The sequence below is a fragment of the Podarcis muralis genome, chromosome 12 (assembly GCF_964188315.1).
Source record: "Podarcis muralis chromosome 12, rPodMur119.hap1.1, whole genome shotgun sequence".
NCBI lineage: Eukaryota > Metazoa > Chordata > Lepidosauria > Squamata > Lacertidae > Podarcis > Podarcis muralis.
This window is the reverse complement of record NC_135666.1, coordinates 33,452,132-33,479,702: the sequence shown is the minus strand read 5'-3', so window position 1 is coordinate 33,479,702 and position 27,571 is coordinate 33,452,132. Positions and strand designations below refer to the sequence as shown.

At 44.5% G+C, this 27,571-nt stretch overlaps 1 protein-coding gene and 1 long non-coding RNA gene across 2 annotated transcripts; one reads left to right on the top strand and one right to left on the bottom strand.

The window, feature by feature from the left end:
- Window positions 1-1,191: 1,191 nt before the first annotated feature.
- Window positions 1,192-19,848, bottom strand: TSPAN13 (tetraspanin 13). The gene is made up of 6 exons (XM_028750453.2): window positions 19,581-19,848; window positions 9,614-9,781; window positions 6,620-6,700; window positions 4,119-4,232; window positions 3,653-3,763; window positions 1,192-2,584 (listed from the first exon to the last, which is right to left on the bottom strand). Exons 1-6 carry the CDS (start codon window positions 19,641-19,643, stop codon window positions 2,510-2,512), a joined length of 612 nt encoding a protein of 203 aa, XP_028606286.2. The 5' UTR covers window positions 19,644-19,848; the 3' UTR covers window positions 1,192-2,509.
- Window positions 19,830-27,473, top strand: LOC114607818 (uncharacterized). The gene is made up of 3 exons (XR_003709229.2): window positions 19,830-19,955; window positions 20,526-20,581; window positions 24,719-27,473. It is a non-coding gene; the product is annotated as an uncharacterized LOC114607818 (long non-coding RNA).
- Window positions 27,474-27,571: the final 98 nt, after the last annotated feature.

Genomic DNA, 27,571 nt, shown 5'->3' with positions numbered 1-27,571 from the left:
CCAGCCCTTCCTGGCTCACTTTTATTAGCCAGGATGGGCAAGGATTAAGGAGACAGGTGGTTGGTTTCACTCGTCCAAGCAGCCTGTTCACATCCTCGGAGGTAACCGATGGGAATTGATCCCATGCAACTTGACTAGACAGGGCTTTAGCACTCTCCTGCCCTGGCCCTGCTCCCACGGTGGAGTCCACCTCTTTCCGAATCTGAGCGACTTTGCAAAATCATTGCAGGAGATCTTGGGGGCCTTGTCAGGCCCCGATGGTGCAAGTGGTACCATTAAATTACGAACTACCTGAAAGAGTCTCCTACTTACATGTTGCCACCCTCCTTGTGTAGGGGGCACAGGAAGAAGGGTGTCAGATGGTGATGGCAGGGTCCAGAGCCGGTCCTTGAGGCATTGTAGTTCTGAGCCCATGTAAGGCTTTCAAGGTCAAAAGCAGCACTTTGAATTGGGGCTGGGAACTAATGGGCAGTGTGGTAGGGCCAGGATTGGTGTAATATGCTCAACCTTTCCTGCCCCAAGTGAGCAACCTGGCCACTGAATTCTGCACCAGCTGGAGTTTCTGGATCATCCTCAGAGGCAGCCCCATGTATAATATGCTGCAGTAATCTAACCTAGAGGTTACCAGTACATAGACAACTGATGTTAGGCTACCCCTGTCCAGATGGTCCACCAGCTGAAGCTGATGGAAGGCACTCCACACCACCAAGGCCATCTGAGCCTCAAGCATCAGCAATGGGTCCAGAAGTAGCCCCCAAGCTGCATACACACTCCTTCAGAGGATTCGTCTAAGCTCCTCTTAAAGCTGTTCACGTTGGCGGCCATCATGGCATCTTGTGCTAGCTTGTGCCAGAGTTTTAAGCGCATGCTTCCATTAAGGCTTTCCACAGTCTGTTCCTTGCAATAAGTTTACCCAGCTGGTCTTGCTTTGCAATTTGTTATTTCCTTGCATCTCATTTTCGTTTTGGGATTTTGTAAGGCTCCCTACCCCTGAAATAATTCACCCAGATCTTTTACTATTAAAAAAACCCACAATGCCCAACTTCAAGGTGGGTTTTTTTGTGTGGGTTTTTTAAGCGATCCACGCACGTCATTTTAGAACGACAGCTTTGACTAGGAAGCACAGTGCTTTCCAGCCCAGCCCTTCATTGGGAGCTCTCAACTATAGTGCATGACACTTGACTCTACCTCTTTGTTTGTTTTTAACATACTTCCAAAAAAAGTTTTATTTTTTTATCCATGTGCTACAAAGATACATATTTGTAATGTTCTAGTTCACATTTACAATCAAATATTTTAAATACCGAGTGCGGTAAAAGTATTTTAAATAGCAATGACTGAGCATAATTATTTAAAGACCAACAGCAGTATCACAATTAACTTACTACACCGATTAAATTTATATGAGAACTCTAGGCATCAAGACTAGTTTTTCTTAGTGTGACAAGCTAACTAAACATTATTCTCTCTTTTAGCCACTTTAAACTACACACAGGTCATTCAAATGCAAGTTATTGGGTAATACAATGAAGTTTCATATCTCTGTTCATCATCACTTGTTTCATGTTGAAGATAAGCTTTATATCAAGGGCAAACAAGCTGGTGCCCTCCTGATGTTGTCAGATTCCACCTTCTACCAGCCCAAGGGCCAATGGTCAGGGTTGAGAGATGTAATCCAGTACATCTGAAGCGGACTACATTGGCTACCCTTGTGCCACACTCTAGGAGAATCTAGTATGAATTTTAACCATTCTGAATGGCAAGGAGCCATTGCAATCCAGTGTGTTCATGTGTGTGTATACAGAGTTGCAGTGAATTAAGAAGCTCACATACAATCCATTAATGCAGTGAAATGACAAAACAGGGCTCTGGAATGGAATCACTACGTTTCCATGGCAATTCTGAAATAGACGGAAAACACTAACTAATGTACACAGGTTTTCACATTGCCTATGGAAACAAGGAGAGAAGCAGAACACAGGGTGGGAAATGATTTTCTACATCCCGTGACGTCTACGTTATTGGGTGGTGGTTGTGGGTTTTTTTTTAACACCCCATAATACCAAAGTTGGAAACAACAGCATCATAATTTACATCAGGTTTCATAACACAGCTTTGGGCATTCAAAACTGATCTTTCAGAAGGAATTTCTGGCAGACGAAACAGATCAGAAATCTCTTTTCTCCTCTTTGCCCACCGAAGGCAACAGCAAGCAATTGTCAAAGACCAGAATGCAGGGTTGGGCAGTGTAACATTAGACGAGCTCCTACAGAACTCCCCCCCCACATTCCTAAAGTATCCAGATTCTGATTAGGGGCACAGGTGACATTCCAAGCCAGTTAATCCAAGGGCAATACAAGAAAAACCAAGATGAGAAGCAGCTGTAGGCAGGCCATCTTATCTCAAGTGCACAAGGCCGAGGCTGATGTGGAAAGCAGCCAATTGGTAGAGAATTCATGGTTAAAAACACAGGAAAAGAAATATTCAGTCCCCCGAGCAAGTTTCCAGGTCAAAGAAATGCACTAGGGTTTGCCCGAGGATCCTTCTGGTTCCTGTATCTGTAGGTGAGCCACACACCCAAGATCTGAAGAAAAGGAGGGGAGGGAGAGAAGAGAAGAGAGGAAATAAATCATTTGTTGGAGATCGTAAGTTCTCAAGTTCCATATCCTACCACCACCACATTTTACCTAAGTAGCCAAAACATAGTAAACATAGCTGTCCCGGGGGGCCAGGCAGGGGCCAGACCGCCATCTGGTTGTGTTGAAACAGTGAGCAAGGGAGGCAAATCGCTGAGGTGGGCCTGTCTGTGTACTTGGCTGGTGTGTGAAGGGAGCTCCATCTGACTGGGCTACACTCCTCTTGCATGAAAGAGCTCTATGCACATCTACGGTATAAGTATTCACATAGAGCAGATAATGGTAGATGTCAAGCTTGATGGACCTACTCTGTTTTGTTGTGCTGGTTTGTATTTTGTTTCCACATAATGGTTCGGGAGTCAAATTGCAGATGGAAGCAGCGAATGAACAGCTCAGATTTTTTAAAAAATGCATACCCTTATTATTTCCCAAGTGGTAACTTACTTGAGAAACCAATAATCAGTTGAATGATCAACTACCGTATTTTTCGCTCTATACGATGCACTGTTCCCCCTCCAAAAATTGAGGGGAAATGTGTGTGCGTCCTATGGAGCAAATGCAGGCTCCTTGGCTTCAGTGATACCAACGCTAAGCCTCCCAAAAGCTCCAAAGGCTTCGCGTTGCTTTCGCTGAAGCCTGGAGAGCGAGAGGCGCCGGTGCACACCAACCCCTCTCACTCTTCAGGCTTCAGGGATAGCCCCGCACAGCTCCTCCGGCAGGGAGAGGCTGCACGTGGCTATGGCTTCTTTAGCCTGTACGCTGCTCTTTGGGGCTGGGGGGGAAATAAGATTTTTTTTTCTTGATTTCCCCGCCCCCTAAAAACTAGGTGCGCCCTATGGTCCGGTGCGCCCTATGGAGCGAAAAATACGGTAAATGACAATTTTGCCACCACAGAAACCCGCAGCAATGATTCAAGAGGAGAGCTTGCAATTATTTTACGTCAGACATTTAGCACTGAAGGCTTCTCCCCAAAAACCTTGTTGCTTTTTACAAAGCAAAAGCCGTGTTTTTCTTACCTCCGTGAAACTAAAGAAGAGTCCAATGCCTCCTACAAATCTCAACACCATCCCAGAGTATTCTTTGATTATTGGTGCACATGGGCGACATGACTGTAGCTTAACACAACTCTGTAATGAAGCAAAGATTAAATACACTTAAGATGTCATATATCCCTACGCATCAAGATCGTTTTCCGTATACAAGGAATACTTCTAATTTATGTCCCTCCCCTCAAAAAAAAACCCCCTTGCGGTGCTGTTAATTTAATGGCCAAAATTCACAACTAGTGTCCGAAGGTTATGAAAGTTATAAAAACCCTCTAGGTGTGATTAAACTCCAATAAAATGCAGGTATCTCACATGCAAGGTAAACAAATTATTTCTTTCAAAGACAGGCAATTGTGGATACTTGATAAGAGTTAGCTGCTCAGTACTTCTAAAAACAGGCTTTGGAGTGGAAAATGGAACAGAGTTGTTTACTCACGGCCAAGCATGTGTCCGCTTCACTGACATTATTGAATCCGCAACAGTTTAGATTCCTCTCGATATCCTGCTTGGCATTGTTTGTGTTGTTCCACCCAACTTCTAGAAGCTTGCTCTAGAATACATAAAGAAGTTATTTAGCAGGTGGGTACCCTTTCTTTGTCAACCATTTGACATGACAGTTCTTATTCCCCAGCATGGTTGTATAGTGAGATGTGTTGGCACCAGTGGCGTAGCGTGGGGGGTGCAGGGGGGGCCGGCCGCACCGGGCGCAACATCTGGGGTTAGGGCAAATCCACGGGTTAGGGGGCGCAAATCCACAGGTTAGGGGGCGCAAATCCACGGGTTAGGGGGCGCAAATTACTTGCCTTGCCCCGGGTGCTGACAACCCACGCTACGCCGCTGGTTGGCACTATCACCATTGTTCCAGATCGGACATTTTATCTGAACTAACCACACAGAAGAAATTCATGTTTCCCTGTAGCTTTATGAAGGGCACAGCTATTTATCTTCCTTCACTCATATCTTTATATGCCTTTGACCATCTGGGACTTACGTTATATCCAACGTAGTGATAAGTTAAAGTCCCTTCATGGTGTACAAGTTGCACTGGTGGAACACTGTTGTGCAAAGCAAATTGCAAGCACACTACCAAAGGTTGTCACACAACAAATTGCACAAAAGAGCTGCTGTGCAACAAGCTTCCACTAGTGCAACTGTTGCACTGGGATTCCTTTGTTGAACAACCTTTAGACTTCTGCCATGTGCTAGTAAATGGGCTGTTTTCTTTTCAGACGATTATCTGACAGTTCTTTGCATTACTACTTTCCTGGCTACAGCACACTCATGCTGGTCTTTTCAATGAGCTTTCTATGACAATTGCAAAATTACTATCCAGAGTCGTTGTGGCAAAAACTAGCAGAATAATCAGCGCTATGTGCAGAAACCACTTCCAACTCTCTATGCAAAAACCCTGAAAGATATTAGGTTAACAGAGTTTCATGTCTTCACAGAAGATATTTAGTTCTCCCAAATTGTACACATCCCAATCTCTGTTTGGGGCCGTTAATCTGCAAGTGGAGGAACCCAAAATTTAGATGTGAAGGAAGACAAAAATCAGATCCTTCTTCTTGAAGGAGGGTCAGATTGACATGGAAGCGTCAGACTGGTTAACTTGATGGCTGGTATGATGGGTGTGAGGCTTGGGCCATACCTAAGTATGTTGCAGCTTTTGAAAATTCCTGGACCTTCTGTAGCTTCCAAGTGGCATGTAGAGCATTCAGCCATCAGTGGTAATGTGTGGAGGAATAAGTGTCAGCTGTGACGGTTCATATGTGTGTGAGAGAGGGCGATATATGACAGTGGCTGTGGAGCTTTATAACGCCATGTATCTGCCTGCTGGGAAAGGGGACCATTCTTTTCTTCAGTGACAGATGCAGATGGCCCCTCTTGGTAGGATGGAGGAGGGTTAATGGGCAAGCTTTAAGGCTGGCCTCTTGATGTCCACAACACAAGCACAGGAGGAAGGAAAGACATACAGAGCAAGACAGCAAAGTAGTTAGGTGACCAACCATCATCCTGTAACAGCTGTAAGAAACCCAACTACTAGCTCCTGTCTTGGCCCTTGCATGGGGCTGGTAACTGGTTATACTGCTGGTTAATCTGTACTATACTATACTAAAGGGACACGGGTGGCACTGTGGTCTAAACCACTGAGCCTTGGGCTTGCTGATCAGTAGGTCGGCAGTTCGAATCCCCGTGACGGGATGGGCTCCCATTGCTCGGTCCCAGCTCCTGCCAGCCTCACAGTTCAAAAGCACGTCAAAGTGCAAGTAGATAAATAGGTACCACTGTGGCAGGAAGGTAAACAGCATTTCTGTGCGCTGCTCTGGTTTTGCTAGAAGCAGCTTAGTCATGCTGGCCACATGACCCGGAAAAACTGTCTGCGACAAACGCCGGCTCCCTCAGCCAGTAAAGCGAGATAAGCACCGCAACCCCAGAGTCGTTCATGACTGGACTTAACTGTCAGGGGTCTTTTATCTTTTTATATTATACTAAACTATAGTATAGTATAAAGGGCATTGGTAAAGGACCCCTGGATGGTTAAGTTCAGTCAAAGATGACTACAGGGTTGCGGCACTCATTTTGCTTACAGGCCGAGGATGCCGGCATTTGTCCACAGAAAGCTTTCCGGGTCATGTGGCCAGCATGACTAAACCAATTCTGGCACAACGGAACACCGTGACAGAAGCCAGAGCACATGGAAACACCATTTACCTTCCTATCACAGTGGTACCTATTTATCTACTTGCACTTTGACGTGCTTCCGAACTATTTTGATTGCTCTGTATGTTTTGAATTGAATAGTTACAAGATTATTTCTAGCAATGACGCATATTCCTGCTCTTGCCCTGTTGCAAGACACTCTAGGCACTTCTCTACGGAAAAGCAGCACCCAGATTTAGCTATGAGCGGTTTTAGGCAAAGAAAGCCATCTCTTACCTGCTGTTCCTTGTTCAATGTCAAACAAGCACAGGAGACCGAAAACTGTATAATAAACACTAGCAAGAGAATAATCATATACTGAAGTTACGTAGTTAAGGTCAACAAGATCATGTGTATCATTCATGAAAACGCAAAGTTAACTGTATGCACAAAATGGGGTTCTTTAGCCAAGAAACTAGGCTCTTTTGGCTTGGAAGAGAGGGAGTCCAATCAAGAGGCAAAGTAAGGTAATCAGCACAGACAAGAGGATTTTTCTTCTGGTGCCATTAAGGGTGAGAATCAGAAACAAACTACTCTAGACTATTCTCTGTTTTGGTTGATTGACCAGCCTGCCAGTCTGCCTGCCTTGGATCACGTTGCTCTTTAATCAATCTTGGTTCAATCATTTCTTCATATTACCTCTACTGACAAGTGGCATTCCTAAGCCTCATTACTGAAAGGGCCTTTGCTAAGCCCCCACATGACACAAATGCAATGGAGGGCGGGATTTATTACCCATCAATCATTTTTAAGCAGAAAAAAGGTCTTTTGTTTCTTATCAAAGAAAGGGAGGGATGATGTATGGGGGAAACTCTCTATTCACGCCATTATCTCCAAAATGCTGGCAGCAGTCAGATGAGCCATTCTACGCATGTCTACTCAGAAGTAAGCCCCACTGAGTGCAAGTTCAATGGGACTTACCCCCAAGTAAGTGAATCTGGGATTGTAACCTGAAGGATTTTAGTGAGTAACCACTTTTCTTCCCAACTACAGAATCATCTGCAGGAGGATCATTGGCTGTTACCCAAATTGATGGAAGCTCATTTCACGATGACAAAGAAATACGAGTTCTTCATGTCTTAGACCTGATACAGTGGTACCTTGGGTTAAGTACTTAATTCGTTCCGGAGGTCTGATCTTAACCTGAAACTGTTCTTAACCTGAAGCACCACTTTAGCTAATGGGGCCTCCTGCTGATGCCATGCCGCCGGAGCACGATTTCTGTTCTCATCCTGAAGCAAAGTTCTTAACCCGAGGTAATATTTCTGGGTTAGCAGAGTCTTTAACCTGAAGCGTATGTAACCCGAGGTACCACTGTATTGGGGAATACTGTGCTAACAGAGATTCATCGTGCCTTCTGTTTCAACTTTTAAACATTTGCTGAAAACTCTTCTATTCCACCAGGCCTATGCAGGCAATTAAGAACACATCTTTCCATAACAGTTAGCTGATTTTATTTATTTATTTATTTATTTATTTATTTATTTATTTGCATGGTTTTATGTATTATTGTTGTAAACCACTTTGCTTCTTTTTTTTAATGCAATAGTGGAATATGAATATTTTTACAATTAAAAAATAAATATAAATCATTTTTCCTACATTGGGGTGGAGAATCTAGAGCTTGCCAGATGTTGCTGGATAACAATGCTCATCATCCGTGACTGGCTGGGGCTGATGGCCGTTATTAATAAAAAAAAATAATATAATTAATATTAACTAACATTTAGCATCATATTTCTCATGTGATTTAAAAAAACTCCAGACATCGCAACTTACAAAAAGTATAAAACATCCAAAATTTAGAATGAGGCAATAAAAACAAAAACAATTAATTCATATTATGCAACTACAAACACACCTTGCCCCATAAAGGTTGACACAATCAATATTAGCACAATACATAATCAATAACCAAAGACCATTAGAAGCTGGTAGTTAATAACGAACAGTCCATCACAGACCAGCAAATCTAAGCAGGGGAGTGTCTTAATCTGGTGCTGAAAAGACAGGAATGTTGGCACCAGGTGGGCCTCACTGGGCAAATTATTCCCTAAGTGGAAGATCACAACCAAAAAGTCCCTGTCCCTTGTCACTAACTCTGAAACTATCTCAGAGGCAGCTTTAAATGTTAATTTTAGGCATACACTGGAAACTTGCAAGTCTAAATGCACTTTCTGTAGGGAGGAAATGCATGGATGAAAAGTCTAACAGTGGACAGATAATAATAATAATAATAATAATAATAATAATAACAATAATAATAATAATAATAAAATAATAATAATAATAATAATAATAATAATAATAATAATAATAATAATTATTTATTTATTTATACCCCGCCCATCTGGCGGGGCGGCTTCCAACTGAATATTAAAAACAGTACAGCATCAAACATTAAAAATTTCCCTAAAGAGGGCTGCCATCAGTTGTCTTCTAAACGCCAGATAGTTGTTTATTGCTTTGACATCTGCTGGGAGGGCGTTCCACAGGGCAGGCGCCACTACCGAGAAGGCCCTCTGCCTGGTTCCCTGTAACCTTACTTCTCGCAATGAGGGAACCGCCAGAACGCCCTCGGCGCTGGATCTCAGTGTCCGGGCTGAACGATGGGGGTGGAGACGCTCCTTCAGGTATACTGGACCATACAGATCATGCCATAGCCAGTATATGTACATGATAAATCTATTCCAGCTGGGAAGCAGCTAGGTAAGTAATTCAAGCAGGGCTTTTAGGCAGCTGGGAAAGGGCAAGCAGGTCTCCCATGTTCAAGAATTCTTCTCTCGCTGGGCTTCTAAGTATGCACCCTACAATCTTGTGCATGACATAAGCAGCGCTGCCTTCTAGAAGAAAACAGGATTGCTGCAGGAAGCATAAGGTATATAATTGCTTCAGAAAGCCCAGAAAACAAGCCGGCATTCCTTATCGGTGATCTGTAACTATTTCAAGGAAACCAGTTGTACCACCACCGTCTTGTGACCCATTTATAGATGGAGAACTGTTTGCTTTACGAAACAGCTTTTTTTTTGGGGGGGGGGGATAAAAATGTCATAACTGGGTCAAGGGCCAACCATGTGATCAATGTTCCTTGTGCTTTAGGTGACTCTGCGCATTTAGACTGAGCTGCAATGCAAGGAGTCGTCGAGGCAGATAAAGGGGGGAAATAGGGTTACAAATAGCTCCGTGGAAAATGGGCCGTGTGTTAGAAAAACTGCCCAGGTCGAAGGATACGAAGAAGAGCAACACCTGGTGGTGTTTGATGGCGCCGATCAACCCCACCAGAGCAATCAGGAAGAGAAATATCCCCACAGCAATGACTACTCCAACCACCCGAAAGCTGGAGATGAGGCCAAAACCAATGCCCCATGCTGCAATTCCAATCAGCAGCAGGCTCACCAACTGGAAGGAAAGTGAGAGAAGAAAAGGGATTACTGGGATTTCCTAAAAAGCAAAAAAGAGAAAGATATAAAGATGAAATCCATGCACATTGCAATTAGTCCCACTGAGCTCGGTGAAACTTACTACCAAGTTCAAGGTCTTACCTTTAGTATAATTTGGGACCTTAATATTTTGGGACCAGTTTCCCTGCAAGATCACATTACCCCATATATACCCACTGGACTGCTCCAAACTGCAGAACAGTGGCATGTAATACTCACTCCGCATCTGTACAAAATTGACCTCTGGAACTCCCTGCCTATTGACAACAGGCAGATGCCTTCACAGCAATTCTTTGTAGTGCCTGCAAAAAAACTTCTTTTTCTTTTTTGCAAGCCTATCCAGATACGTAGAATGATAACAGGTACTTAAATTTGGATTTTAGCTTACTGTGGAGTTTGCTTGTTTAGAAGTGTTTTAAATAGCTGCTTTTAACTGTTTTTATTTTATTTTACTGATAATGTCATTGTTTCGTCCTGCTCTGAGGTTTTTTTGTTTTTTTTAAACAATAAATTGGTATATAAATTTTATGAAATAAATAAATAAATAAATAGAATAAAATTATCAAGCCAAGGATTGGGTTGCATAGCTCATGTTGAAAACTTTAAGTGAAAGTTTTGGTGTGTGTCTTTTAAAAAAGAGAGGAAGAATTGGGGGGGGGGGGCACATGGAGGAGCAGTGGATGGAAGGAAAATAGCCTTCATGTCCATTTTCCTTTTATACAATTTTTGCTTCCATTATGAACTGCCATCTACTTGTCCCAAACAACCAGGAAAAGATTGTTACTCCAAGCAAAACAGACTTTTTGCCAACTGGGATGAGTTCTTTCAAGTCACCAGTGCCTACAAATAGCCGACGGAGCAGGGTGGGGAGTTTTTTCTCATGGGCAGGTATCAGTCCTATAACATTCTTGGAAATATTCTACTAGGCGGTCAGATCAGGCCGTTGTGTAATGACCCAGAAGGATGAATAATATGTTGTTGATTTGTTAGGTGCATTGTTTCGACACCCATGAGCAAGTGAAGAGAAGTGCTTTAAATTCACAACAATTAAGTCGCACAGGAAATTAATTGCGATCCTCGGCTGTTCAAACGGCTTGAGAAATCTCACACCACAGAAGCGTAACTGCAGACTGAGCTGCCAACATGTTATCTTCAGCATTCTCTATATTGCTGACACAGGAGGCTGCGAGATGAAGACTTGACCTAAGAGATGTCATTTGCTGGGAAGAGTGCATCCAATATTGTTAATAGGAAGACAGCTTTTTACTCTCACCAAACCCTTCTTGTCTGAATTTGATCAAAGCAAGTTTGAAAACCTTGGGGATACAGCTGTTTTTCCTGTTCTGGATGACATTTTGAAGTGGAAGATTAGGTTCAGCTAGGTCAGCTTGCAAGGTCATGTTTTATATGCAGGAAGCTCCTGCCTTTTCTGTGTTTCCGTAAACCACAGTAAGTTTGAGCCACCTAAGTCTCTGCTATCATGTGGGAGAAGTGAAGGCAACATTAGATAGCAGTGAACTGAGAAGGCCAAGAATTTATCTTGCAGAAGTACCTGAAGTTTGAAGGTTCACCTAGCAAATGAACAGACTGGACTGCAACATAAGTTGCAAGGTTTCGATTTTCAAAGAAGGTTCTTCCCAAACCAGTAATGATTTCCTCCAGTACTCTAAACAAGGTAGTCTCCTAATGCAATTCACAAAAACAGGAACCATCAACTTTCGAAAGAAGCCAGAATCCAATAGTTCCCATTGTATTTTTCCATTGATCATCAGGGCCATCTTGTGAAGCAGGCTTGAGTCATCCATGCACCTTCTAAGTGATAGGAGTTATTGCAAGGGCCTTTGGTGTAGCTCACACATCTTCTACGAGTTATGCCAAGCAGGTTGAGATGTTGGTTGATTGCACAAATATTGCTAACTACTTATTGTCTGGCATATCAAAACATCCCATGAAGTCAAAAATCATTTTGAGGGGCCTACATTTATCATGGTGTTACCAAAGAAAGGAATGAGGGCTTCTTGCTGTATACTCCATTAGGAGCCTAAATATACAAACGTGAACAGCAGTCACATTTTGAGCATTCGCCTACCACATCGCCTTTGAAAGCTCCCAGTGATTTCTGTGCAAGAATTAATTCTTTTAAAGCAAAATTGGTAAAACGGCCCCCAAGCTTCCAAAATAAAAGTCAAGAAGAACCGTTCAGTCTCTTGAGTAGAATGCTCACCGCTTGATAACAAAATTGGTGATTCTTACAGGGCAATACTATGCATATTTGATTATGCATAAAAACCCCACTGAATTCAAGGGTGGCTTACTCTCAAGTAAATGGGTACTGTGTTCAACAACACACTCCCAAACATAGAACCACAGCCTAAATAAGCAACAAACACTTATTGGAAACATCTTTCTTGCAACATAAGCTAGCAAAATCTGAAATCTGCAACCGTCTGAAGCAGTGACAGGGAACTGCAGAGCTGGAGGCTGAATGAGACCCTCAGAAGTCTCCTCAGGCCACAAATCCCCCCTGCTCTGCTTCACACCCTGTGTGACTGGAATGTGTACCAAAACACTAATGATTTCTTGCTTTCCTGGACAGAGAGGGATGTGAGAATGTGCATAGAAACTAGTCTACCGTATAAAGGTAACATTTACATTGGTTTCTCGGCACATTTTTGCCTCTGGCATTCACTGACATGTGGTCCTTGCAGTGGCGTAGCGTGGGGGGTGCAGGGGGGGCCGGCCGCACCGGGCGCAACATCTGGGGTTAGGGCAAATCCACAGGTTAGAGGGTGCAAATCCATGGGTTAGGGGGCGCAAATTACTTGCCTTGCCCCGGGTGCTGACAACCCACGCTACGCCACTGGGTCCTTGAAAGGTTGCCAAGAAGGAAATGTGGCCTTCTGGCTGAAAACCATTCTCCATCCCCAGTCTAAAAATTTGCCTAAACCACTTATCCAGTTGTGCAAGCCAGTCACGAATGTGCCCCTACCCGCTTTGCCTAAAGGAAGGAATGGTTTAGCTCAGTGGTGTCCAAACTTTTTTCAAAGAGGGCCAGATTTGATGAAGTGAAGGGCCGTGGGGACAGGATTAGGGCCCTGAAACAGACTTTGGACATGCCTGTTTAGCTCAATCCATTATTGATACCAAATGTTCCACCCGTCCATGGGCAGGAGCGGCTATTATGTTACAGCACAACAAAAGCTTCCTCAAGGAAACTAGCAGGTCTATGCCACACTCCACTCAAACTGAGGCTGCGGGTGCAGCAACTACATCAGAAAGGCTTGACCCTGACCCTTATGGAAAAACTTACTTGCCAGCTGAGGGGAAGAATCCAAGGAGAGGAAAAAATGTTTGTGTGTGTTCGTGTACAATGGTTAGTTTAATTTATTATGTTTTGGGGAAAGAGCATGTTTAGGACTTCCTAAATCAACTTATGTGGGGCTTTATGCAGAGATATTATAGGAGGACTGAGTTAATTTTCTTCTTTTTACGTTTGGCTGGTTGAGTACTTCTATGATGGTTCCCCAATTGTTTCACTTAGTGTCTATTTTTGTATGTGTTGCGGCCTGTACATTTGTGAAACATTTTCTGTTAGCTACTTGTTTTTCTCTTACATTTGCTGTAACCAAATAGGTGTATATAAACTCTGAGTTTTGTTTCTTCGTTTGTTTTTCTTTGATATGTAAAGTCATAATAAACCGTTTTTTCTTTTTTTAAGGGCTTGACCCTCAGCAGTAAAGCCAACCCAAGTCGGGTGTTAAGTAACCAGAACTAGAAATCTGGGTACAAGCACCCAAAGCAGCTGTCCAGAGCATCCATGTTCCAAAGGGCACCAATGAAGCAGGGAGTTCTCCATGAGGTGCATTCTGGGGTGCCTTGAAAAGGATACAACTCATACTCAGCCAATTCAGATACAAAGCTCTCAAGATTACCACAGAAATTAGAGAGGTCCCTATTTCAGGTCAGGCTCGTTATCCATGTAGCCTAGTATTACAGACTCAGAGACCCTGGAGAACATCTGCTAGTGCAGGCACCCCTAAACTTGGCCCTCCAGATGTTTTGGGACTACAACTCCCATCATCCCTAGCCAGTGTGGTGTAGTGGTTAAGAGCGGTAGTCTCGTAATCTGGGGAACCGGGTTCCCGTCGCCGCTCCTCCACATGCAGCTGCTGGGTGACCTTGGGCTAGTCACGCTTCTCTGAAGTCTCTCAGCCTCACTCACCTCACAGAGTGTTTGTTGTGGGGGAGGAAGGGAAAGGAGAATGTTGGCCGCTTTGAGACTCCTTCAGGTAGTGATAAAGCGGGATATCAAATCCAAACTCCTCCTCTTCTTCTAACAGGACCAGTGGTCAGGGATGATGGGAACTGTAGTCCCAAAACATATGGAAGGCCAAGTTTGGGGATGCCTGTGCTAGTGATTCCTTCCCATCACCTATTGATTCCCCCATCCCACTCCAGCCACTTTCAGCATGCAAAGCATGGTCCTCTACCCATTTAATGATGGCTCCTCACATACAGTCCGTATATATGAGCCTAACCTGGTGCTGTGAAGGTAAAACACTACTTATAGATGATTTTTCTGCCATGCAAGCATGTTTACTCCGTAAGAGCTGTTGAGCAGACTAGTGTTTTTGTTGTTGTTTTTTTGAAGCACAACTGCAGGGAGGGGACTGACATTTTTAGGTCAGAGGGTCACAATCCCCCATGAAAACCTTCTGGGGGAGTTGGAGCGGGAGGTGGGGGACCTGCCAGTGTGGCAGGCAGGGCCAGAAGCAAAAGTAGGCTGGGTGAAAAGTAAACAGGGGCAGAGCAAAGGATGTGACTCACCCTTGGACGGAAAGCTACATTCCGCCCATGCAAAAGTCAGGAGCTTCTAGATACACATCGCAGTTCAAGGACACATTCCAGCCAGGCAAAAGCATTTGAGGGTTTATGAGGAATGTGGTCTGGGAGGAGGCAAGGCCTGGAGAGTCCCAAGGGCCAGTTTCAAAGGCCTGGAGGGGTCCTTCAGTCAAAGATTCCCCACCCCTGCACAACTGGACACAGCAGAGGGCTTTCTCTGTGCCCCCGCCAAGATAGTGGGACTCCCTCAGGAGTGTATTCCTGCAGACATTTAACACACCCTGTTAAGATCTTTTCAAGGGATGGATACCACCCACCCACCCCATCCTGTTTTTAGGCAGACAGGTACAGCAGATAACAAAGTTATTGCTCTTCCGTTGTTTAATTGTAGTGTTGTTTTATTTTCCTCCCAGAATTTCATCATAGAATCCTAGAGTTGGAAGGGACCCTGAGGATCATCAAGTCCAACCCCCTGCAATGCAGGAATATGCAGCTGTCCCACCTCGGGATCGAACCTGCAACCTTGGCGTTACCAGCACCGCACTCTAACCAACAGAGCTGCTCCAGCACAGCCTGATATTATCATTTACATTATTGCAGGCCACCCTGAGTGCTATAAAGAATGCCACGATTCTTCTAGTTAATTAATTTCAAAAACTACTCAAGTGTCCGGATTTTTAACCAGTATCAAATTTTAACTTGAAATGGCTGCAGTAATCCCTTGGAAATCCCTAAATAGCTCTCCGGAGTCCAGCATTATTCAAACACCTTGTTTACCAGTCTCCTTGATCTTGTTCCCCCGCCTACTCCAGTTCCCTGCTCCAAGTACATAAAGGCAGGTAATCAAACTGAGCTGACAGGTGAAACTTATACGTCCCATAATTAAATGCCTAGCAGATGACGAATGGCCAGACCCAGAGATGTTCCACACATTACGTGGCAAGATATGCACCTTTGCCATGGTTACATCCTTGCCCCCAGTGTCCAAATCACACACATGTATCTGTGATGTTTTCACATGTTTGTGTCAGGATGTAGTGTACAGTGTGGCTTTTGACATATTACGAAGAACGTCCTTGGAAGGGATACACCCCTGGCTGACATAGCATGGTCAGCTTTTTCTTTTTCTAATAGCACTGGTGAGATCCTGCTCCATTGTATCCGCCCCAGGCTTTCCTCTACTGCTCCAATCAGTCAGTCAGCATCTCATACCACTTAACACTCTAAGGCAGCCTTTCTCAACATTGGGTCCGCAGATTTTGTTGGCCATCATCCCTGACCACTGGGTCCTGCTAGCTAGGGGGACTCAAGGTTGAGAAAGACTGCTCTAAAATCTCATTGGCATATTTTTAGGTGACTGTCTCCTCTGTCTTCCATTTTGGCTTCCCCCCACCCTGAGAGAAAAAAAGTCCACCAGTTACATTATGTTCATCAATGTCTATGGAGAACTGTGGGGACATTTTTCAGTATGGACCAAGGAAAGACCTATGCAAACAATGTGATGATTCTTTCTACATATCTTTTTTGCCTCCTTTCTTTCCTGCCACTTCATTCTATTCCCCCTCCAACTCAGTTGTCAGTATGCTTCCTCTCAGACGCTCAGGATTATGCACTGCCTTAACTTTTCCGATTCCTTTCAGCCTTCCCTTTTTACTTTGGTTCCTTTTGGATTTTCCTTTTAGTTCTTTTCCTTTAAAGTTTTTCTTTTTTTCTTTTTAAAGCTACAAACATTGGCATTGCTCCAGGTCTACGGGTACCTCTCTCTTGACCATGACTAAGGGGTGATATGATAGCCATGTTCAAATATATAAAAGGATGTCATATAGAGGAGGGAGAAAGGTTGTTTTCTGCTGCTCCAGAGAAGCGGACATGGAGCAATGGATCCAAACTACAAGAAAGAAGATTCCACCTAAACATTAGGAAGAACTTCCTGACAGTAAGAGCTGTTCGACAGTGGAATTTGCTGCCAAGGAGTGTGGTGGAGTCTCCTTCTTTGGAGGTCTTTAAGCAGAGGCTTGACAACCATATGTCAGGAGTGCTCTGATGGTGTTTCCTGCTTTGCAGGGGGTTGGACTCGATGGCCCTTGTGGTCTCTTCCAACTCTATGATTCTATGATGCTGGTAAGTGTAAACATGGGAAGACTTGAAGCAGTATTATTCTCTAGGGTAACAATGCTTGAGCTTGGTTTTTTAGAATGCAATTCAGAAAGTGATGTTACTGCATTGCAGGACTAATATCGTTTCCCAAAGGTAAGCATCATAATTTACAGGGCTGTCTTTACTTAGGGGTGCAAAGGGTGCAGGGCACCCAGGTGTCGAATTCTGGGGGGCGCCGAATGTATACCTACTGTATACCGGTCCCTCTTGATTGGCAGCAGTGAAAAGCAGAAAAGCAATGAAAGAGAAGTCCATAGCATCAAATATTCCCGACAAATCAGGAAACAAAAACATTTTTTTCCAATTCGTTGTTGTGACAGGTGAGCGATTCCCCCCCAAAATAAAAAGCTTAACAACTTTGAGCTCGCCCCCCCTAAAAAGGGTCAACAACTTTGGCTACCCCCCCAAAAAAAAAGCTCAATAAAAGTTAATTTGGGGGCGGCAAAACTAAATTTGGGGGCGCTGGGTGGATCTTTGCACCCCAGTGGTGCATATGCTAAAGATGTCCCTGATTATTTTTTTTGGGGGGGGGTGAAGCAACTGCTGTAAGAAGTGGGCACAGGGACCCACCCATTCTGTTTGTGGAAACGTCTGTGGAATGTAAGATTACTCTAAGGTAGCTCATATGAAGTCTATCTACTCCAGGAGAATGTCTTCCACAGTAGTCAACCGATGGACTTCTCTAAGTCCACAAGCAGGTCATGAGGGCAACTGCCCACTCCCTAGCAACTAGTATTCAGACTCAATCTAATCTCTGAACCTGGAAGTGGGTTATATATATTGATCATGACTTGCGGCCACTGACCACCTATGGAGAGAATTTGTCCAACTCCATTTTAAAGTCATTTAAGCTACATATGACCCAGTGTCACATTTTGCAACAGCAATTTCTGAAGGTTAACTGTTTAAACATGTTTCACTTCCAGGTGGATATCATGTTGTACAGTATTTTATCCTGTTCTATTTTGATATGGTCTGTGCCCTAATTCCAGTGCTTTTGGGTGGGAGTGGGGGGGGGCATACTCAGAGGTAAGTAGTACCAGCACCTTTTTCTTCAAATGTTAAAAGTATGGCACTTGCTGTAAGTACCAGCACTATTTTTTCCTAGAAAATAATAATGACTGATTAATTCTGTTCAATCCTAAATTACTGTTGTGCTATAGCAGTCCTCAGTCTTTTGGGGGCTGGAGAGATATTTGGAAGCTCAAGGAACTTCCACTGGCAGCTCAAAATACCCATTTTACAGAAGAAACAGTGTCTGAGGTGGCCGTTGTGCCCATGGGCACCATCTTGGAGACCCCAGCACTATATGAAGTAACAGCAAAGACTGTAAAGCATTTTGTAAAGTAAAGTAATTCTGGCCCACTTAAGTGCCATAGGTTCCTACTTCTGGCTCAGAAGTCAATCAGATGTAGCTTCCACTGATTTCAGTGGAGCTCACTTTCAAATAACTGTGCTTGGGGATACATACCAGCAGTTTTGTTTTTTTAAAACAAACAAAAGTTTTGTCCAACCTACAGTCCCAGTCAAAACACAGAGATACAAGGCATCTTAAACAGATTAAAGAGTTCATTGCTGCCACATCAGGGAAACAAAGAATAAAAGCTGTGATCACATGGCTTATAGGCAAGCTTCCTAAACAAAAGCACAACGCTTAAACTGAGGAGGAAATTACTTCTCTTTATGTGTTTTAAAGTGAATTAGTGAAGTGATTAATAAAGCCTGTGGCATTCAAAAATATATATCAACGTAATCAGAAACGTAAGAGACCATTTTCCATAGTATTGATACGTTACTATTTTGCAACAACAAAACAAAAGGGGAAAAGCAAGGCAGGCAGCACAATCCTAAACATGTCTACTCAGTTCCATCCAGTTCAGTGAAATTTACTCCCAGGTAAGTGCTAGAAAGGATTGCAGCTAACATGCTGCAGCACCTTGGAAACTAGGAAGTTTATAAGGTTCATGGGGCAGAATTGACTTCCTCACCTGGCAGGTGTAGTAAACATGGCATGTAAAGGGTAAGATCTAAGGGGGAAAGGTAGATTTAGAGTTTACCTGCTGCCTGGCCCAGTTCTTTTTTTTAATATAAGGCTACGTCATGGAAGATTTTCCAGCTCAATATGACCCACAGCACCCCTTTTGCCATTTTCTCCTGGCAGGTGTCTGTTTCTTCCTGGAAACCGATGCCTAGCAGGCAGAAGCTCAACAAGTGAAGCTTCCCCCACTCTTGGGAGGGGGAGAGACCACGCTGAATTATTACTGCCTGCTCTGCAGTCGTGTTAAAGGCATAGGGGCAAGGTGGGCAACCTCGACGGGGGAAATTTCAGCGCCACCCCAAAAAAAACCAAGCGAGGAGTTCGCTTCCGGAAAAGGGGACCCCCCCCAAAAAAAAAAACCAGGCTTGTGGCCACGCAGCCCTTTACACCGGCGTCAAGACGGAGAAAGGGAGGCGCTTCCCGGAGCGGATTGCAAGCCGCCCCCTTCCTCCGCCTCACCCCAACAGGTGCAGCCGGCGCGCCAAAGGGGCCGGGCGGCTTTTCAGGGGCCGTTGGCTACCGGGTTTCCCAGGCCAACTCGGGAGGCTCCGCTTGGCGACCGCCCAGGCCTCAAAGGTGGCCCTTGCCCGACCCACCGGAGAAAGGGAGAGGTGGGGCCGATTGCCTCCGGGCGGCGAGGGAAAAGAGGCGCGCCAGGCTCCCCGCGCGGGCCAGGGAGGCGCGCCCCGCCCGGCTCCCCCCGACGTGCGCCTCCACTCACCGTATAGAGCAGGTTGAGGGCGCACAGGCAGTTCTTGGAGCAGGAGAAGCCGCCGCAAACCATCGCGCCTCTGCGCTTGTGGCCGCCGCTACTGCGGCGATCGCCTGCCGATCGAGTAGATTTCAACAGCTGGGGGTGTGGGGTGTGGATCTACTCTACCCCACCCCCCTCTTTGGCTATCTGAGGAGCGGTCCTCAGCTGCCGGAGGATCGCACGCTCCTGGCAGAAAGGATCAGAGGCGGCGAGGGCGGCGGAGAAGCCCCTTTTCCCAGCGAGCTGGAAGAAGCGGCGGCTGCACCAGCTAGGGGAAGCTCGAGGGGGCCGGGCCAGGAGCAGCAGCCGCGCGCGCCCATTGGCTGGCCGGAGGAGACAAAGGTAAAAATATGCAAATAGGCGCCCGGCCCGCTGACCCGGCGGGGGCCGAGATCCGGGAAGGGAGGGGCTCCTCGATCGTGGCTGCGCGCGAGGAAATGGGAGAGCCAGAGGCGCCCCGAAAGCCAAACAGGCGCACGCCCATTTCTGGTTGCTCCAGGAGAGGAGGGAGCAGCTAAGAGCACCGGCGTCAAAAAGAGCTTTGCGCCATTTTCTGCGGGTTCGTGGGTTTCCAGTGAGGACCACGGTGGAAGGCCAACGTGGTGCCCTCCAGGTGGTGGTGGGCTCCAGGTCCAATAGTCAGTGGGGATGGGAAGTGGAATCCAGTAACATCTGGAGGGCACCAGGTTGGCTACTCCAATCAGTCGCCTACCATCTGTTCTAATCAATCACCTTAGGTTGTGTGCAATCTAATCAATCAGTCAGTCAATCAGCCTTCAGGAAATCGTATGGGTCTCTGTGTTCTTTCATAAGGAATAGGTGCATTCCAATAGTTATCTGGACCATTGTTTAAAGTATGTTGGAGGTTGAATCATTGTATTTTGAAACTGTTCTTATTTTTTTCTATGCCAGGTTCCTCACCACCCTGAGACTGAAGGCAGCATCGACATCATCAAAATAAAATTTTGGTTAGGGTGCAATGCTATGGGTTTTTTGGGGTGGTAAACCTCTTCGACTTAGAAGTTTGATTACAATCAGGCAGCTTATAAATGTAGGGTAAATATGTGTGTTTACTCAGAAGTAAGTCCCACTGTGCTCAATGCAGTCTACACTCCAGTAATGGTGTTTAGGATTTCAATCTTTGTAACAACCTGTCTCGGGTTATCTTAGCTACAACAGCACCCTTAACAAAGTTCAGCTCCCAGAATTCTTTGAGGGAAGCCATGACTGTTTGGTGTCATAGTGCTATAAATGTATATTATGCATATGGCCAAAATGATTACTACTGGACTTTCAGTCTCTATATTAACCAACTCCCAGAGTTCCACTTCTGCCATGTATTTGACAACCTTTATGAACTCTGTACTCCATTATGCAGTTGGTCAATATAACACGAACGGTCATGAGTATCTGCACACTTGAGGCGTTTTATTTCAGTGAATCGCCCAGCTAGCTAGGGTGAAAAGATAAAGGCCTGTGTCAATATTTGGAGTGGCAAGTCCACAGTTTAAAGAGCAAGCTGGCACAGATGCTACGTCATGCGCAAGTCACATTTCATGCAGCAAAGTCAAAAGGAGGGAAAATGCAGTAGGTAGAAAGATGCAAATAGGCTGCCCAGCTGCAAAGGATAGAACATATTTGAACTGGTTTGAGAAGCATTATGGATGAAACATGTATGTGGATGAAAGGACAAAAGCCAGGGACACCTGGCTTACTAATATAGTACAGTGGTACCTCTGGTTACATACTTAATTCGTTCCGGAGGTCTGTTTTTAACCTGAAACTGTTCTTAACCTAAAGCACCACTTTAGCTAATGGGGCCTCCCACTGCTGCCACGCTGCCAGGGCACAATTTCTGTTCTCATCCTGAAGCTTAACCCAAGGTACTATTTCTGGGTTAGTGGAGTCTGTAACCTGAAGCGTATGTAACCCAAGGTACCACTGTACATGTGAAAAGGATCTAGGGGTCTTGGTGGACCACAAGCTTCACATGAGTCAACAGTGTGATGCAGCAGCAGCAAAAAAAGGAAGAAAAAGCTAATGCAATTCTAGGCTGCATCAACAAAAGTATAGTGTCCAGATCAAGGGAAGTCATAGTACCACTCTATTCTGCCTTGGTCAGACCACATCTGGAATACTGTTTCCAGTTCTGAGTATGACAATTTAAGAAGGATGTTGACAAGCTGGAGTGTGTGCAGAGCAGGGCAACCAAGATGATCGAGGGTCTGGAAACCAAGCCTGATGAGGAACAGTTGAAGGAGCTGGGTGTGTTTAGTTTGGAAAAGAAGAGACTGAAGGGAGATATGGTAGCTGCAGTGGACCCCGCACTTATTACCACCAATTAATAATGTGGCAGATCCACTCCCACTAACTTCCCCCAATTAAATATAGTGCACACACCTTACGGTACACCAACTAAACACATTTCTACAATTTACCACAGATTATCTAGTGGGGGACTTGTGTGAGGGAAAACTTAATGATTTGGACTCTAAAGAAAAGCTTTATTAAACAAAAAGAAGTTTATGAAATGAAGTGAGTCAAGAAATGCGTTCTTTCAGGTAGAAGTTAACTTATTTACCTTAAGTAACTATGAGATGACTCAGTCTTAAACACAATACTATAGGAACAACTCTTCGTAAACTTCAGTTACAAAAAAATCAGGTGTTAACACTTCAGGTGGTAAATATCCAGGTTTCTAGAATAGTTGGTAAAATGCTTGACTCCATTTCTGTCACTTAGATATTACAGTTAAATACTTTTGACACTATCCTGCTTCCTTTATAGCTTAATACTTTGATTCACTTCTCAGTTACCCACTCTTTTAACAATCCTACACCTGAGGTATTCTCAGACCCAGGGGATCACCTCACCCCTTGGGCTAGGAGTCTTCAATACCTAGAAGAACTCTCCCGTCCTGGCTACACTGACACCCTGGTAGCCTGCATTCCCACAAGATCTACCTTTCCCGGTTCACTCACAGCCTTCCCCGGACACTCCTGTCTCTATACCTTTCCCAGACCCTCAACCAGGTCTCCCTATCCAAGCTGCAAGACTCTGTCCTCTCACTATGGATAGTCTTCTCAGTGTGTAAGTTGAACTTCACTCAGAACCAGTTCTCCTTATCTCATTCCCTAATTCCCAACTCCAATCAAACCATGTTTCTTAACCTGAACCTTTGCCCTGTCTCAAAACCAAACCCCTGCCTAACGTTCTCTCTCAGAAACTGCTCCTTTTATTCTTCCCCCCCAAAGTGACTCTGTAGCCAGTCCGTGAGAGGCTCCAGCACACTGGTGGAGTTTCAGAGGAACTGCATCACCAAACTCTGCTCGTTCACAAAGCCATCTTCAAATATCTAAAAGGCTGTCACTTTGGAGCAAGCTTGTTTTCTCCTGCTCTGGAGGGTAGGACTCATACCAAGTTACCAGAGAGGAGATTCTGACTAAACATTGGGAAGAACTTTTCTGACACTCACAGCTGTTGTGACAAGAGCTGGTGGACTCTCCTTCCTTGGAGGTTTCTAAGCAGTTGTTGTTTAGTCGTTTAGTCGTGTCCGACTCTTCGTGACCCCATGGACCAGAGCACGCCAGGCACTCCTGTCTTCCACTGCCTCCCGCAGTTTGGTCAGACCAAACTGCGGGAGGCAGTGGAAGACAGGAGTTAGATCATATATGACCTAGATGAGATTCCTGCATTGCAGGGCGTTGGACTAGATGACCCTCAGCTTCCATTTCAACTCTACAATTCTGTGATTCTATTATTCCTCTTGTTGAGAGCCAGAGTAGGTAGCAGTTGTGCACCTGATCCACATTGGGCTCCTGGTGTGCCTCTTTGATGTGACATTCTGCACTGGTTTATGCATGTGAGATGCTCTCTCTTTTTTTAACTGGTCCATTATTCTGAGTGCAATAAAACAATGAAGGAATGCATGCAAGGAACTGCCATCCTGTAAGCATGAAGCTGTTCACTGGGATCCGTGCATTTTCTGAAATGGGACTGCAGTGCTAAATTTTTTATCTGTAAGAACGTGCAAATTAGAGTTTTAAGGTAGTTTACAAAAAAAGATCTGCTGTCTAGACATATTGACACAACTTCATAGCCTTTCCTGCAACTCCGATACTTTACACAAGCACATGATTTGGTGGAGCCAGCAGAAAAGCAGAGATCAAATAACCAGAGTCATGTTCCCTTTGTCATAGCTCTGAATTTTTCAGCATCGCCTTCCACTGTCCTGGTCCCTTTCCATCATGCATTATTAAGAGGGGATCCCCTCCCCCAACTGACTGGCAGTCTTCTTCTCACCTGGGGGGGGGGGGCTGGGGAAGCAAGCAAGAATTGGGGAGAATTAGAAGCAAGCAACCAAAAATAACATTTGCAACATCACATTTTCACAGGCACAAATAACTTTTTTGTGTGTGAGGACAGTTTCACTCTGCAGACTGCAAAGTTTAGGAAGCGAAGTAATCACAGCTGGAGGTGAACTTTGTACTGGGAGTCCAAATATATTTTACCCAGCTTGTTTAATCTGATAGAGAGAAGTCACATTTCCCCCCAAGACTCAAACAAGTTGCTGGGAAAATGCTACCCCTTCCTTTGTGAAACCCAGCCTTACACACTTATTTACCTGGAAGTAACTCCCATTGAACTCAGTGGAGCTTAATTCTGAGCAGAAATAGGTAGGATTGCAGTGCAAAATTAGTGATTGTTATCAGAAACCACATGTGTGTATGTGTGCAAGATTCAGCTTTTGGCACGCAACTTCACATGTTGATGGACAGCAAGCAACAGACAAATGGACAAGATAAACCTGGTTCACCCAAACCCACTGAATATACTTGTAGCTGCACATAATATTTTTGCACACCCGCAAAAGTGATGCAAAGCCTATGGTGCAAATATTCTAAGAGGTGGTGCTATGTGTCAGATGCAGCGCATGTGTCTTCCTCCCAAGGCTGATATTTTATGCATAGCACAGTTCTTTTGCACTCGCGTAATATTGCTGCTGCAAGCAGACTTGCAGTGTCTGTATTCTCCTTGCTTGCTTGCTTTGTTTTGAGTCTCCTTTATCCCTGCTCCGTCTCACGCACAGTCCTTGTTTCTTTCAGGCCCCTTTGTTGTCTTTCAATGGCATCGCTGGCAAGTGGACAATATATCTAAGCAGCGGGAATCATCGCTTCCATGGGAAAGGGCAGCAACTTTCCCCTGGTGACCCCCATGGCTTCTCTGGTTATCCATGAGTGAATTGAGCAGACAAGTGAAGCTGTTAGGGTATTGGGGTTCAGAACTCAATAACCTGTGGGTTCTGCCTGGACAGCACAAGAGATCCAGTTGTCAGTCAAACAGGACATTTTTGCATACCCTCCAACATTTTTCCAATAAAAATAGGGACATTCTAAATAATAATAATAATTAATACCCCACCCATCTGACTGGGTTGCCCCAGGGATTCTGGACAACAAACATATATAAAAACATAATAAAACATTTTTTAAAAACTTCCCAATACAGGGCTGCTTTCAGATGTCTTTTAAAGATTGTATAGTTACTTCTTGGTTTGGGGTTCACATAACTCCATATACGCTAACGTTTCTCCAATGAAAATAGGGACGTATAGTAGAGGGTGAAATACCCAAGAAAGTGCTTATTCTTTTCCTCTACGCAGTAACAGCGGCCAGAATAATTTATGCCTAAAGGTGGAAGGACAAAAATAGTCCCACAAAAGGAGACTGGCAGAATAAGCTAATAGAATGTGCTGAGCTAGCAGTGTTGACTGCAAAGATAAGAAATGGGGATGAGTTGGATATAAAAGAAGAGTGGGGATACTTTGGCAAATATTTAAAGAAACATAACAATCAGATAAGATTCTAAGTGGGGTTAGATATATGAGCAGCAGTTAAAACTAAGCAGAAGAGGGCTGGTAATTGAGGCGATGCAGCTCAACAAGGTCTAAATAAGACCCCCACAGAGGGATGTGTGGGGGAGCCAAGATAAACGATGACAATTGTATTATTGATGTACTAAGATATGTAAAATGCATAAATGAAAGTGTGTGTGTGTGTGTGTGTGTGTGTGTGTGTGTGTGTGTGTGAAAATAGGGACATACTAAGGAATTTGGACCTTCTGGGATCAGTTCAGATACTTGACAGCTTCTGTAAATCCTGGACTGTCCCTGGAAAATAGGGACACTTGGAAGGTCTGTTTTCTTAAACACAACATAGTAGCCAGCGAGTAAATGAAGGGTGGCACAGCAAATATGAGAACAGCACACGCTTTTATACACTTCCAAGCAAAGGGGCAGTTAGGCCTTTTATGGCTGTGCTTCCTTCTACTATAATCATGAGGTGTAGCAGCTTTCTTACCTTTCCTTCCTGCCTTTGTCGTTAACAGTTCTAGCCATAGCTCCTGCATACATGTTTTTCCATCCTTCTCTTGCAGTGACAACCTTCACATTCAAACCTTCGCTTGCTCAACCTTGCTCACCCACATTTCAACCTTTAATGTTATCATTTCTGTATATTTTTCCCCTCCAGCAACACAGGGCAGTGTAGCAGACTTTCTCTTTTTCTATTCCATGGGCAGGGCAGCTGACCATGATCAAAAGGGATTCATCCATCCTATATCCACTTGGGACCCTGCTATTTCTGATGGTTTTCAATTGTGTGGATTTCTTGTACAGTTTACCTTACCTTCTCTCGCTAGGCAGCTGTGTAACCCAACAGAAGGCAACCCAACGTGGCCCATGAAATATGTGCTGAGGCCTCTTCAAACCTGGAGCTGGTCTGGCATTTGCTCATTGTCCAACCTGGTGCAGAGCTTTGGTTTGCTGGCTTTATGGTGACTTTTCAAGTGGAACCTAATACAAAAGGTTGACATGACTGCAGCTTCGGGGCTTTTACATGTTTAGGGGGTGAATATTGTGTATATATGAGTATTGCCAGAGTTTTAAGGTCAGTATAGGGATGAATGAATCTATCAGTTCAGCGTCCCATCTTAAATTCATGGCTCCTCATTTCTGTAGCAAGGAGAAATTAAAATTTTACATCACTGTAAAATTCACCAGCATCTTAGTGCAAATTTCTCCCACTTTTGGCACGCATTTTGACAAATATACACAATTTTTGGTTAGCATTTCCCCCTAATATAATGCCTTTTTGTGTGTTTGTTTCACTAATATGTGCATTTTTAGGCACGCTTTCCCCTAATATAGCAATTTTTGCACGCGTTATTTGGCAGGAGAACTGCATCGCAACATTCTGAGAAGTGCAAATTTTGAAGCACAATTGCGCTTCAGTCAAGTATCAGTCGCAAACAAAATCAGATTTCAACCCCATCCCTGCCGAGTCTCATTTTCTTATTTTGTACCTATTATTTTTAACACTAGGCTAAACTCCTGTCAGCTTGTCAATACCAGGGAGCCTATTCAGCTGGAAGCAAACTGTCGCAGCTCGCCTTGCAGGTGACAAATCCCCCAGCACAGCACCAGATAAGGCAGATTGCGACCTGCCTTCCCAATCTGAGCCTCTCTGGTTGGTGACAGGCTGACATCACCCAGCAATATGGCAGCAGCTGATGGGGAAGCGGAAAAAACGAGACCCGCTCAATGTTAAATAAAACATCACCAGTTGAAAATGAAGGTCTGCTTAATGAGCTCGAAGGAGCTGGAGAAGCATTTAGCAGCCCAGAAGGCCTCCTGCTGTTCTGCCATATGGTTTCAAAAGGCACATATCCTCTCATATCTCCGCGCCTGCTCCAAGAAACGTGGCTGTCTAAAAGAACCAGTAGAGTGTGAAATAATCCTATTTTAACCCATCAAGCAGCTTGCCGTGGCCTACAAAGTTCTCCGCTCCTGCTTTCTTTTATCTTTACCCTGTGAGGTAGCGCAGGCTGAGAGAGAATTAACTGGCCCAAAGCCACCCAGTGGGCTTCGTGGCTAAACAAAAGATTTGAACTCTGCTCTC